The following is a 13646-nucleotide window of genomic DNA, read 5'->3' on the forward strand; positions in this document are numbered from 1 at the left end:
ATCAGGGTTGGTTCTCTACGCGTAGACTATCTTTGTCTACATAGTCTACGTTTATCGTGTAATCTATGTAAACTTCATGTAAAGTAGACTTCCTGTAGACTACCAGTAATGTATGTCAACTTCGAAGTTGTGTATTCCCAAATAATCTCGCTTCTTGCTAAAAATTGTCGTTTTTTTTTCCAAAAAAATTACCCTCACTTTTCAACTGAAAAATTGAAGAAAAAAAATTTGTATTCATGACAAACATTTTAAAAAAGTGTAATTTTCTTACTAATAATTGACATCTGCTAAAATTGTTAGTTTTGCTTTTTTCAAGTTTTTTTCTTTCCAAAACTCCAAAAGTGGTCGAAAATAAAGTTCTTACTTTTTTCAACCAAAAATTGCTGAAAATTTTCATTTTTTCAAAAACTTTAAAAATTATTACTTTTTCCTACAAATTGTTCAAAAAATTCATTTTTTTTACTCAAGAAATGCAAAAAAATCTCGTTTTTTGAGAAAATTTAGGAAAATGCTGTGATTTGCTAAAATTGTTTACTTTTGTTTTGTGAGAGATTCAAATTCTCGCTTTTCAGCTCGACAATGTTGCTAAAGATTTTCACTTTTTCGTCCAGTAGGTATGTTTTTTTTACGCGGATTCTCAAAAATCTAGTTTTTGGACGTTTTTTGAATCTCGTTTTTGAACACTTTTGGGATTTTGATCACAAATTTACAAAATCTTCTGCCAAAATCCGTGTAAAAAAGGCTTATTCTAAAACAAAATACAGTTTTACTTTGTAGTTTACATAGTTTACATAGTCTACAATGTCTACATGTAAACTATCGTTGTCTACAGCAACGTTGTTTACACGTAGACAAAGCATGTAAAGTAGACTATATAGTCTACTTGCCAACCCTGGCTCCTATAAAAGTACTTCCTTAGACCCCCAAAACATCGCCCATCCTCTCCTACTATCAAGTAACATCAGGGCAGTAAAGTTCTGGCTACAAAGAGTTTAGAACGTATTTTTTTCATGTCAAAAATTCAACAGTTGTTCTCAAGGAAGCTGAATAGGCACCTCAAAGGTCCCCAAATAAGCTCTATTTGTCAAAATTGACTGAGGAAGATGAAATTGAAATTCTCGAATCCTTTTTGTTTTTTTTTTTAAATCACTACTTTTTTGCTACGTTTTTCCACCGACCATAACAGTTTTGGTCAAAAAAGCACGACAAATCGTACAGAAACCACCGATAAAGACATATTCAGACTCAAATTGTTTCCTCACACATTACAAAAGTGTTTACTTATGATAGAAAAACTTGTAACCTTAGCATTAACTTCAAAATACATATAAGAAAGGAGGTGGATCAACCAACAATCTCTAACACATCACATTCCTGCCAAAGTCTAAACGTTAAAATCATGACATTTTCTAAGGTCGATAGTTTATTCCTTTAAAAATTCAAAGTTCATAAGAAAAATTGATGGAAATTTTTTATAAAACACGTAAGTACCTTATTGTTAATGAATACTTTGAAAAAGTAAATAAATACTCTGCACCCTTGTTATCAGAGATACCGAAATAATGAAATCATTTTAATTTTGAATAGAGGTGACACTGGCGGAGGAGGAAATAAATATTTATAAATGAAGAAGCGAATAGGAAAATAAAATACTGATCATCTAGCAAGATGATGAAGGAGAAATGTAACTCAAATTTTACTTCATAGCACTCAATGGAGAAATTTATCGCCGAATCCTAGCAAAATATCAGATTACTTTACCGAGGAACTCGAGACTCGAAAAAAATGTAAAAGAAGGAGGAGACAGGGGGTTCAATTGAACATTTCTTTTAAATAAACTAAAACTTCGCACTCGAATTTTTCGTCATTAAAAGCTGATAATGTAGTAACCTGTTCAAAAAAAATGCAATTCCTCTACCAGATTCAAATTTTCTTCGCCAAAATTAGAAATAAATGATTTTTTGTCAAGGAAAAAAGTCGTAAGAAATGGGTCACGATTCTACGAGAGTGTACGTATAACTAGCCAAATAAAAACATAACTTTTCTTCGATTCAAAACCACAGTAGCAAACACAATCATTAATTAGATCACCACACTGGGTTATTTTCATCGAATGATATCGTTATATCAACAAGCCAGCAATTAAAATAGCTGACAGTTGATTAAGAGGTTTTTCGAAGAAATAAAACTCGCATCAGAATCGTAATACATACAAGCCGGTGTCAGTCGTTTGTTTTTGGAAAACCTTCCCTTGTGAATACGTTCACGCTTCGCAGATTCCACCAGTCCACCTTCTTAAGATCCCAAACGTATCAACCTGTTCGATGGTTATCGAGCATGACGAAGACAAAACCCCTCTAACATATGTTATTGTATTCGGAAAACCAAAAAAAAAAGAACAGTTTTATTTTTATAAAGGAACAAGGGGAGAAAAAAAACACTAAAATGTGTTTCGAAGCACGACTTAGGAGGACGCGAATTGTTGGATATATCGAAAAGGGCGTCGACATCCGTCGCGGAAATTTGCTGTCGGAGGAAAATTCCGGTTTAGCGACGACCAGTGGTGAAATTAGGCGGATTTTTTCACGAATTGGGTTAACGAGTTTTACCTAGAAGAAAATTTTCATCGGTTCGAGCTGGCTGTTGGGTGTCAAGAGTACATAGAATACGATTAATAATCCTCTAATGTAGGAGAAATCCATTCTATAGGCATATTTACACGATCTTTATTTGGTATTGGTTTTGAAACTGTGCTGCTTGCAGAGGAATGCGACCGAAACGATCATTATAAATGCACATACGCGTACCGTGTACCGTCATATTTTACCAAAAAGGAAGCGAGAACAATTAATAATTGGCGATGATAAAAGTAAAGGAAATACGGTGACAAATAATAAAAGAAGGTAAGTATACGCTGAGCTACCAATGAAATGAATCGACGAAAAAAAAAAAATACGAATACAAAACAGACGTGATCGGAATGGGATCGCACTAATTACTAGAGACCAAGGATACTTTTCGGCATCGTGCACTGTCGAGTGCTTTCGGCTACGCTCGTTTGACTTTAATGATTCAAGTTCCCTGTTCCATGTTGAGATTTTTAATTTTAATTTAATTATAAATTTATAATATTCGAAATCAATTAACTTTTACTTATTCTTCATTGTCTTTCTTGTAGAATACAAATTTTGTTGCTTAATAATATACTTTGAGTGATTAGTTGGAAATCTGATTCGATTTTTTCGACATTGACTTTTTGACTGATGTCATGATGTAATATACGTATCATGTCAATCTTCTTTTGAAAAACATCTCAAGTTCTAAATGTTTGTACAATTGAACATCACTTCTGTTAAGAGTTTGAGTTTTCTGAGTTTTACATTTCTTCAAATTGGATTTCAAAAGACTAGTATCATCACAGCTGTTTTTTCTTTATATTTGGTAATTGGTAATGCTTGGACTTGGAATTGGATTGGAAACCAAGTTGTCTAACAAGAGTACAAGACTGTCCACGAAATTATGAAACAGATCAACATTCAAAAGAAACAGGACTAACACGAGTTTTATCGTTAAAATACTTAGAATATTCGTATGAAATAATATGATTATAAAGAAAGATTTGAACGAAAAGGAAACAGAGTTTCATCTTTGAATTTGATAAGGAAAATATTTCACTTTCATGGAGACAAGTCAAACGAGTGTAGCCGAAAGCACTCGACAGCGCACGATGCCGAAAAGTATCCTTAGTCTCTAGTAATTAGTTGGGATCGCAAGAGCTGACAAATCTATTCAGTTACTCGGGCTAATCGGTGGAAATGACGGTGTCGAAAACATATACAACTTCCGCAACCGATGAAATAGATTCTAATCGGAGAACACTCGACCGTGACAAAAATACATTGATATTGACCCAATTAATATTTCAATTTGAAAATTACGTATTGAATTGATCTTTGGTTTATCAATAATGTTGTTTGATTAATCAACTCCAAGTGTAAACATCACCGTGTACTTGAAACGAATTCGAATAGGAATGGGAACAAGATTTGATATTTTGAGACGAAACTGCTGCAAGCAAATTGATCATAGATCACGATCAATTAGGGTTCATTGCATCTTCGATTGCATCTACCTTCTTAGAAGACAATACAGGAATGAATCAGAATTCGATGGATTCTCTCAAGACGCCAAACAAACCACTGATACGATAACAACAGTGCAGATGAAATACATCATGGGTAAGTAAATGACTCACAACCGAGCGGAGAAAGCTACGCTGAGATGGAAACAAAAAACTAGTTTTACGTAAAAATTCAAATATACCAGTTCGAATTGAGACGATCACACGAACACACATTCGGGTTCAATGGATCGTACTACGACAAAAATTTTGATACATCAATCAGCAACAGAACTCACCATACGATCTCGTTCATCTTCAATGGCCGCAATAAGCCGCCCAAATTCTGCCAATGATTTGGTGATAACAAGTTCATCGTCGGTTTGTGTTGTACCGATGCATTCAAAACTGAAGTTTTGTAAAGATACCGATAAACTTCGTTGCGCTCTCGATAAATCTGTACAAATCAAAACAAAGTGGACGTTGAGATTTATAGTCGCATCTTTGGGTAAATACATGGAAGTACATGGTTGAAATTATATATCAACAGTACTTACGTTTGGCCGCATTTATGAGGTCTTTAACTTCTTTAATTAAGCGTTTTATTTGTTGACTAGTTTTCTGTAATTCCCTTTCGTGAGCGTGCAAATTATCACGAAAAAATGGGCTATCGGTGACACAATCAGTGAACTCGAGAGGCTGCAAACGTACAACCATTTTCGCTGCAATCTCGTCGGTAACCGGGATAAAATATCAAATTTCCGAACACGATTCACATAAAAATTCGAAATTAAGTAATCACAAAAACAAACGAATACACACAAACACGATATTCGAAAAAATGCACTATGTCACACAAGTGATAAAAAATTTGTAACATCGATGTTATAAAATTCCAAACAAACCAATACTCAAATTGCACAAATTTAAATCAATTTTCATCGATTCGTCAAAATTATTTAATAAAAATACGATACGATCATTAATTAGTAATCAAATAATCACAAAATAATACGACGAACACGAAAACAACACAACACGCACACAAAACACTTATGCAATTTAGGCAAAAAAAATCTCAGCGCTTCGGCAGCTATGGAATTACATGGAGTTTGGACTAGGGAAGGAGATGGAGTAAAAAGGGAGGGGGCCGGTGTAATCATTTCAAAAAATCGATTCAAAATTATCGATCTTCGAGTGTATCGATTTTTTACATTAACGCACTCTGGTGATCAATCGTGAAAACTCGTGAAAAATCATAAAGCACAGATAATTTAATACAGAATTATTTTTATTTTATCAATTTTATCTGTGAAGCGATATTTTGTTTTGGAAGAAGATAAGAAAAGTTTCGAAGCTGGAAGTGAACTTTTAAATTTCCATTTCGTACTAATTTTTACCAAAGTTTTTGCTAATTAGTTTGTTTAATAACATGAAGACTGAAGTAATCGAAGTTTGAATATCTTCTTGAATGAGTTTTCCATCAATCGGTTCGTTTCATTCGATATTTTTGCTCAAATATCAACACGTCAGACTGATCATTGCGTAGAAATTCGTTATCTCAGTGATGACGTTTTAGTAATTAACTTTGAATTCGCGTTAAATTACTTTAAAAATGGCCACAGACAAGCAGATTTTAATCGATATTGATTCATCTCCGCAAGAGGAATCGTTTAAATTCCAAGACTTCGCCCCAACCGAATCAAAGTTACCTTATAATGCAGACACGAAAGGACCAACCATCAAGGATGAGACCACCGACCGGAAACTCTCACTTTGGTCATTGGAATATTTTCAGCAGTTCTTCGACGTAGATACGGATACAGTGGTGGAAAGAATAATTGCCAGTATGCGACCAAAACCTGGCATTAATTATTTGCAACATCATATTAAATCGAAACCCGATCTGTATGGACCTTTTTGGGTCTGCGTTACTCTAGTTTTTACCATCGCTATTAGCGGTAATATGGCTAATTATTTACAAGCAGCATCGCAACAAATGGAGTATCGTTGGAAATACGATTTTCACGCTGTATCATCTTCGGCTATGACTATCTTTTTATACGCTTGGTGTGTACCGATCATTTTATGGGCTCTGTTGAAATATCAAGGCAATGAGCATGTAAGTTTTTCTATTTATTCCATTTAATTCATTTCCAACATATTTAAGCTTATTCTAACTCAATCTGTTCAGTTTCAGCTTACGTTGCTCGAGTTGATGTGCGTGTACGGATATTCCCTATCCGTTTATATTCCGATCAGCATTTTATGGGTAATACAAGTGAATTGGATTCAGTGGATGTTGGTTTTCATCGGAGCTGCGTTATCTGGCTACGTTCTAATTCAGTCCATCGGACCAGCGTTTGGAGACAAGAATTTCATTTTATTGTTGGTATTTCTGGGACTCCATGTACTTTTGGCTGTAGGCTTCATGTTATACTTTTTCCATGTACCACCGATGACTCGTGTAGATAACTTACATTCTAATCAAAATATTGTTTTGAATGCAAGTAAAACGATATAATAATTTTACATGTTAACGTGTATATTTTTCGATTAATTTTTTGTTTCGTTGTGAGATCTCACTGGAATTTTCACATTTGTACATTTACATTATGTCATTATAATATGTTTGTAATACCAGAATTGTACCTATAATTTTCTTTCGATGTAAACTATTATTCTAATACTATATCTCAAAGAAATGCATTGTTTGTATAGTAATTTGATTTTGTTCCTTGATAGGTCAATGAATCCAGTCTTATTGGAGTAACTGATTTTATTTTACAATGTATTAGCGACAATTCGAAAATACGTTAACAAAACATGATACGATAAATCTTACCGGTAATTAATTTGTGTGCTTGACGTATAATAACTTACGTAAAATAATAACTGAAATAAATACAAAAGGTAAGCAATAGATACATGCTTTAGCATAAAAATGATTGAAAATAACGAAATAAAAATATTATGTACATCGATTACTTCGTTTTAAAAAGAAAAAAGAAGATAAAAAAATCCAAAAATCCTTTGGCACATCACGAAATCATTAAAATGCTAAATAAGCAAAAATATATCTACAAGAGGTCATAATGAGAGCAATACGAATATGATACATTAAACAAAATCACAGTTGACTAAAAACGAATACGATTTACGTTTCAACTTGAAACGGTATAATTAGATCGTCGAAGCTACCAATGTTCATATCTTCCAACATGTTGTCGATTTCATTCATAACAGATTCGATCTAAAAGAAAATAAGAATTTGAAATGAGTCGAATTATCCATTTTGCATAGTATGTAGTACAGTAAAAATACAACTTACAGATTGTATTTCATCACTGGAAATGATACATGGTGACGCGAAGACTTTTTCAGCGTTTGGTACGTCTAATAAAATGCAATTTTTGGGAACTTTTGCGAAAGATTTCGTTAAAGATAGGGATTTCACCTTATTCATGTAATAGTTCATGCGATCTCTGTACTCTGGTTGCATTGTTCTCATTTTACTAGGGTAATAACTACCACGCTCCCGGTATTCTGGTTGTTCTACACTGTACGATCCTAATGATGCTACATCTATTACATTCCTGCGAACAGATTTTACGTAATTATTAGATGTTTATTAAATGTTTGTGCTATACACAAAAAACCTGAACTTACGAAGCCATTTCTTGTAAAATTTTATTCAAATCCGAATGTTCTTCCGATTTCTTCGGAAATCCATTATCTAGATATCTACAGTAATAATTCTCACTGAAAATGAATTGGAAATTAATTCATGCAGTGGTTAAACAATAATATTGATCTTCTATAGTGATAACAATGATTACCTTTGAATCCTCTGAATTGTAACATTATCACTGTTGGGATCTATAAGTTGGGCTCTATCACCGGATTCGCCAAACTATAAAAAATACATCTTATTATACTATGTAGATTGACTACATTATAGTTTGTATTAAAATTTGAGTTTTACCTGAGAATTATCATCTTGTTTGCCGCAGCAATGAAGTAAATAGGAAACACACGAGCCCATGTTAAAATTCAAACAGCACCGAACTAGAAACAAATTTTGATCGAAATTTTCACATCTCAGTTTTCATAAAACTCGAAGAAATGATTGGAAATATTTTGAAAAACGAAATCAGATTGATTGAAGCAATTCGACTTAAAAAATGTCTAAATGATCTGATTTTGTAAAAATTTTCATTTTATTCATTATTTATTATTTTCATCGTTGAAAAATTTCATCTTTTCTTATCATTGTTTTTAATCATAGAGTATAGGAAATTCACGATTATCCATCAGCATAATCGGCACTTGCTCCAGTTGTCCTTCAAATTAGTTCGATTTTATCACATAGGTGGCGTTTGGTGAATTCTGACAACACCTCCTATACAAGAAGGCCAGAGCACTGGTTTTCTGACGTCACAGCTGGAGGCGATTGCGGCTTCATTGTCTTATAGGTAGTGTTGGCCTGAGAATATTCTCAATGCGCATAATCTGAGAATATTCGCGAATATTCGCGAATATTCTCAAACGCTTGGAGAATATTCTCTCAAAAAAATAAAAATCGGGACTTTTTTCAAAAAATTTGAAGATTTTTCTACAATTTTCCACAATTTACAAGTTTTACAACTACTTTTCTTTATAAATTTCCAATTTTCCTCAATAATTTGAAAGTTACCAAAACCTTTTCCCTATTATCTCTAAACTAGGCAATAATTTTCTAATTTTTTGAAAAGAATCTGCGGAATATGCGCAAGAATATGCGCATATTCTTGCGCATGCGCAAGCAAAAAAAGAATATTCGCGAATTTGCCCAACACTACTTATAGGAGATTGCCCAATTTCTCAGTTTTTCTTGAATAATTTTTGAATGGTTAATGCTACAGATTTGAATTAAAAACCAGCTTGTAGAGGAGAAAGAGTAGATCATTTTTCATGTTTCAAATACCTATGTGCTCGATCAAATTTTCGATTTATCAAAGTTCAAAGTTTCGAGGTTGCAATTTTTTTACATTTAATTTAAAATATATCAAAATTTTGATCGAGCACATAGGTGTTTGAAGAATGAAAAATGATCTACTTTTTTTCCTCTACAAGCTGGTTTTTAATTCAAATCTGTAGCATTAACCGTTCAAAAATTATTCAAGAAAAACTAAGAAATTGGGCAATATCCCATAAGACAATGCAGCCGTAATCGCCTCCAATGCCTACGTCACGTAGACTTCTTGGAGGTAGTGCTCAGGCCTTCTTGTATAGGAGGTATTGATTCTGATTGGCTAATGGCTAAAAAGTAAAAACGTTGTGAATCAGCCAACACCACCTATAGTAAAAGGCCTGGGCGCAGAAAAAGTTCTCGAAGGTGGCAACGTCGCAAGGAGGCTGAGACTTACATGGTGTACTATGGGAAAAGCACCGTTTTCTTGTTTTTCGCGAATTTTTCAAAATTTTGAATGGGCACATGGGTGTTTAAGGCATGAAAAATGATCTATTTTTTACGCTCTACAACGTCATCTTTCATTTGAAGCTCTAGCACTCATTAATCAAAAGATATAAAAGCTCAAAGCTCAAAAATCACAAATACCGAACTTTTGAATGAATGTTTCTCAAAATTTTGATCGAGCACATGGGTGTTTGAAACATGAAAAATAATCTACGTTTCACGCTCTACAATTTGGTTTTTTCCCGAAAGCTCTAGCATCAATAGATCAAAAGTTGTGTAAGTTCAAAGTTGAGCTTTTTTCTAACTTTTGATCTATTGATGCTAGAGCTTTCGGGAAAAAACCAAATTGTAGAGCGTGAAACGTAGATTATTTTTCATGTTTCAAACACCCATGTGCTCGATCAAAATTTTGAGAAACATTCATTCAAAAGTTTGGTATTTGTGATTTTTGAGCTTTGAGCTTTTATATCTTTTGATTTATGAGTGCTAGAGCTTCAAATGAGAGATGACGTTGTAGAGCGTAAAAAATAGATCATTTTTCATGTCTTAAACACCCATGTACCCATTCAAAATTTTGAAAAATTCGCGAAAAACAAGAAAACGGTGCTTTTTCCATAAGACACCATGTAAGTCTCAGCCTCCTTGCGACGTTGCCCTTTTTGTGCGCCCAGGCCTTTTACTATAGGTGGTGTTGAATCAGCTCTGTATGAATTGAATTTTTTTCTATTCCCTATAATACTATGGTCGAAGAAATTTTCAAAGCACGTGCATGGTTTGTCTTGTAAATTTGTTTCACTACTGAATTTTAAGTAATTACTTATCAGTGCGTTTTGATGAAACCTTTCACCTTTCAATATCATATTTGTGAAATGTAAACAAACGAAATTGATTAGCCTGTGATCAATCAAAGTTTTCTAGTATGAACAATTCGCGGTAATTAGTTTCAAAGATTCAGAGCACCTATATACCTATAACATTGAGCGTTTTCAGTTCGATTTGCTAAGTTAGAGCTCATCTAATTGAATTAAACTAGATAATATCAAGAATCGACGTGATTACGAAGTAAGACTTGTACTATTCGTTTTTCAAAATGTTCTGAATTGGCGTTACTCTATTTGTTATTTTGCTATTCATCCGGTAGAAATGGTGAACGAAATCGGATACTTGATTAAAGTCAACAAAGATGGCAGTAAAGCACTGGAGCGTCCTGTTTTCCAAGATTGTCTTATTGGTAGCAGTGACGATTGCGATTTAAAAATCGTCCCTGCGGATGTCCATGTTCCGATGCCGTATTGTCGTATCAAATTTACAAATAACGAGGTGAGTTACAGTTAATCGATTATCTTTCCTTATTCGAAATCATATGTGAATAATTTTGATCCGATTGCTTTGGTTCAGATGTGTATATTCAGCCTCGCTTACTTAAATACTGTTTACGTAAATGGAAAACAAGTTCCCGTTTACAATGATGGCCAAGCTCTAAAAGACAAAGATAAAATCGTTATAAACTACGATCATATGTTCGAATGGAAGACCACCGCTGATCAACCTCCTGATGAAGCATGTATGTTGATGCATTATAATTATCTCTGTTTATGATGTAGTTTTATTTGAAAAACTAAGCTTTTGTATTTTTCTAAATTTTCAACATTTTTTTCAACCAGCAATGAATGTTTCCTCGCCGATGGAAACGGATACTTAGATAGGTCATGGCGATAGTTTGTTTTGTTTTTTATATAATGCGTGGAAAAATAAGCCTGAAAAAATTGAACGTACCGTATTGAAAGTTGAAATGAAATTAGGTGACACTAAGGTACGTAGTTATCCAGGTATAAATTCATTAGGTAGTTTTATGTTTCAAGTATACATATGTTTTTGTTATTGCGTCATAGGAATTGTTGAAAGCATTTTGTTCGAAGTTTGGAAAAGTGCAAAGAATCATTTCACTTGATTTTTCTGAAAAGAAATTTGCTTTCATTTATTTTAAAAAATCCACGTAAGATACAAATTACACATATAAGTTGTAGAACTGTGTAGGTTAATATATTGTATATAATTTCTTTTTTTCCTTTTTTTAGCGCACTGGCTAAAGCTTTGAAAAGCCCGATAAATGATAAAATGTGAGATTTTTTTGTCATTTCTATTTCTTTTGTTATTATTCTGAATTTTAATTACATATATATTTTTTTTCAATAGTTTTTACAAGTTGAATATTGATTCCTGGAAGGCCTTATCGAGCAACGAACTAATCGAGGAATTGAAGTCATCAATGAATACAAGAAAAGTTGTTTATGATATGTTCTGCGACGCGAAGAATCCGTTGGAATTGAGCAAGCTGATTGTGGATGATATTACAAAGTTATGCAAGAAAGCATGTGTCCGCATTACTTCAGTACCCGTGATGTTTTTCATAGATTTATTACTGATTAAGCTTGAAGAAAACACGGATGATGATCCTATAAGCAGTTTAGGTTCTGCAGATGAAATAAGAGAAGGCAATTTTCCTATTCCATTGTCGCTTCCGGTCCCACCTCTAAAATTTAAACCATCAGCACCGATGGGAAAACAGCCGATTATTACTACAACAAAGGTTACCAAAGTACCAAACGCAGAACGAGAACTTTTTGTACCTCTAGGTTTTAACCTTTTTGATAACGAACCCCTACCACATGTGGATGATCTTGAATATACAGAGTCGGATGACAAAAAATATAAAGCGTTCGTTGAAATGGTAAGCATATTAGAGCTAATATTATTTTGATAATTAATATATTTTTTTAATAAATAATTGAAGATGTGTGTTTTCTTTTACAGACAAATTTACTTGAAAAAATGTCACGTTTAAACGAACCCTGGGCTACATACGCTCTAAATGCAATTGGAATGTTACCCGATAATGAGGATTATGAAAACATTCAGGTAATAACTTATGTAGATAATTGAACTGTCGTGATAAGAAAACTGTTTATTTGTGATATTTGTCGATTCAACGGGTTCATTCTATCTTTAAACTTTTATCAATCACCAAACTTATGTTCATGTTTCAGGCTAAAGAAGTTCTGCCCACACCTACCAAGAAACGTAAACTAAGTCGGCCGTCATCTAGTTCCAGCAAGACATCCCAATCATCAGGGGTTTCTGATGAACTGGCTGACAAATTAGGAATGATTTCATTCGTTAGTTTTGAAGAAAGTAATGTTACACAGATATCCAATGATAAACTGCACGTAGACGTCTTAATTATTTGCGAAAGTATTGAAATGTGTCGTTGCTTAAGTGTAACGTTTGGGATTATCAATATCGATGAAATTGTAGTGGATTTTAGGAATCGTAAAGACGAGTCGAAGAAGTTTACGTTTAGGAGCTTCGGAATAAAACGCGATTTACGTGAATGGTGGTGTAAAAAAATAGCTGAACGGAAGCATAAAATTTTCCGGATGTTACAAACTCGGTACTCCGAGTATTTGGCAACGGGCTGGAATAACATTGCTATAACTTGTTGCCCGAATGTTACTTCCAACACAGTTGCTAATTTCTACGCGTACTTGGGTACATCAGATCAAGTCCGCTCCTTGAATATGGATCTGTATTCGTGTGCTGTCCGGTACGACCCAGAAAATCTGTTTCTAAGTGGCGTCGAAGGTCTTACTACAATAATAGATCACGCATTAGGCAAACGTGTTTCTATACCAATGCGATTACGGTTTTGGAAGAAATATTATAATGTAAATGTAAGCGCAATTTGTATTATACCTTTTTTTGTATTACGAAGTTTATCTGAAGAAAGTATTCAAAAACATACTCGTGAAATCCACTTTAAACCCGAACCTTTATTATTTAAAGTTGAGTGAAGCTTATTGTTATATTTTTTGATTATTACCATAATTTCGTGATTTCTTGTGATAATTTGTACCTCATGTAATTTTCCATGTTTTTGAAAAGATAAATTACTTAGTAAGGTACCTCTACCTATAGCTTTATATTTCACAGAACTGATGATGATTTTTTGCTTGATCGTAGTTAATAATATATGAATAATCAATGTTTACCCGTTGTACAAATTACTTT

The 13646-nt window shown here is 33.5% G+C and overlaps 4 protein-coding genes across 7 annotated transcripts in view; 2 read left to right on the plus strand and 2 right to left on the minus strand.

Moving 5' to 3' along the window:
- Positions 1-5204, minus strand: part of Graf (GTPase regulator associated with FAK) — a 60757-nt gene extending 55553 nt beyond the window's left edge. The window contains exons 1-2 of one of the 4 annotated variants that reach the window (XM_065349687.1): positions 4678-5204; positions 4420-4577 (exon numbers count right to left, since the gene is read on the minus strand). In XM_065349687.1, coding sequence (XP_065205759.1) covers positions 4420-4577; positions 4678-4837 — 318 coding nt within the window. In that variant the 5' untranslated portion in view covers positions 4838-5204. The remainder of the gene's footprint in view (positions 1-4419; positions 4578-4677) is intronic. The other 3 variants (XM_065349683.1, XM_065349684.1, XM_065349686.1) reach the window with 3 other exon arrangements.
- Positions 5205-5437: 233 nt separating this feature from the next.
- Positions 5438-6844, plus strand: LOC135835433 (protein YIPF1). Its single transcript, XM_065349689.1, has 2 exons — positions 5438-6242; positions 6315-6844. The coding sequence occupies exons 1-2, from the start codon at positions 5736-5738 to the stop codon at positions 6642-6644; spliced, it is 837 nt and encodes a 278-aa protein (XP_065205761.1). The 5' UTR covers positions 5438-5735; the 3' UTR covers positions 6645-6844.
- On the minus strand, positions 5642-8419 carry LOC135835435 (uncharacterized). The gene is made up of 5 exons (XM_065349691.1): positions 8106-8419; positions 7960-8033; positions 7790-7882; positions 7452-7716; positions 5642-7373 (listed from the first exon to the last, which is right to left on the minus strand). The coding sequence occupies exons 1-5, from the start codon at positions 8163-8165 to the stop codon at positions 7278-7280; spliced, it is 588 nt and encodes a 195-aa protein (XP_065205763.1). The 5' UTR covers positions 8166-8419; the 3' UTR covers positions 5642-7277.
- A 1713-nt stretch (positions 8420-10132) lies between these two features.
- LOC135835436 (uncharacterized) lies at positions 10133-13626 on the plus strand. Its single transcript, XM_065349692.1, has 9 exons — positions 10133-10640; positions 10720-10898; positions 10977-11142; positions 11243-11391; positions 11471-11574; positions 11657-11698; positions 11775-12309; positions 12393-12497; positions 12626-13626. Exons 4-9 carry the CDS (start codon positions 11371-11373, stop codon positions 13427-13429), a joined length of 1611 nt encoding a protein of 536 aa, XP_065205764.1. The 5' UTR covers positions 10133-10640; positions 10720-10898; positions 10977-11142; positions 11243-11370; the 3' UTR covers positions 13430-13626.
- Positions 13627-13646: the final 20 nt, after the last annotated feature.

This window comes from Planococcus citri, chromosome 2, assembly GCF_950023065.1.
Source record: "Planococcus citri chromosome 2, ihPlaCitr1.1, whole genome shotgun sequence".
NCBI lineage: Eukaryota > Metazoa > Arthropoda > Insecta > Hemiptera > Pseudococcidae > Planococcus > Planococcus citri.

Excerpts from the sequence above, each read along its gene's own strand:
- LOC135835433 (XM_065349689.1), top strand. The coding sequence starts at position 5,736 with ATGGCCACAGACAAGCAGATTTTAATCGATATTGATTCATCTCCGCAA. Across the intron at positions 6,243-6,314 it reads AATATCAAGGCAATGAGCAT|TTTCAGCTTACGTTGCTCGA; the intron begins GTAAGTTTTTCT and ends CAATCTGTTCAG.
- LOC135835435 (XM_065349691.1), bottom strand. The coding sequence starts at position 8,165 with ATGGGCTCGTGTGTTTCCTATTTACTTCATTGCTGCGGCAAACAAGAT. Across the intron at positions 8,034-8,105 it reads AACAAGATGATAATTCTCAG|TTTGGCGAATCCGGTGATAG; the intron begins GTAAAACTCAAA and ends TATTTTTTATAG. Across the intron at positions 7,883-7,959 it reads ACAATTCAGAGGATTCAAAG|TGAGAATTATTACTGTAGAT; the intron begins GTAATCATTGTT and ends ATTCATTTTCAG.
- LOC135835436 (XM_065349692.1), top strand. The coding sequence starts at position 11,371 with ATGAAATTAGGTGACACTAAG. Across the intron at positions 11,392-11,470 it reads TGAAATTAGGTGACACTAAG|GAATTGTTGAAAGCATTTTG; the intron begins GTACGTAGTTAT and ends ATTGCGTCATAG. Across the intron at positions 11,699-11,774 it reads AGCCCGATAAATGATAAAAT|TTTTTACAAGTTGAATATTG; the intron begins GTGAGATTTTTT and ends TTTTTTCAATAG.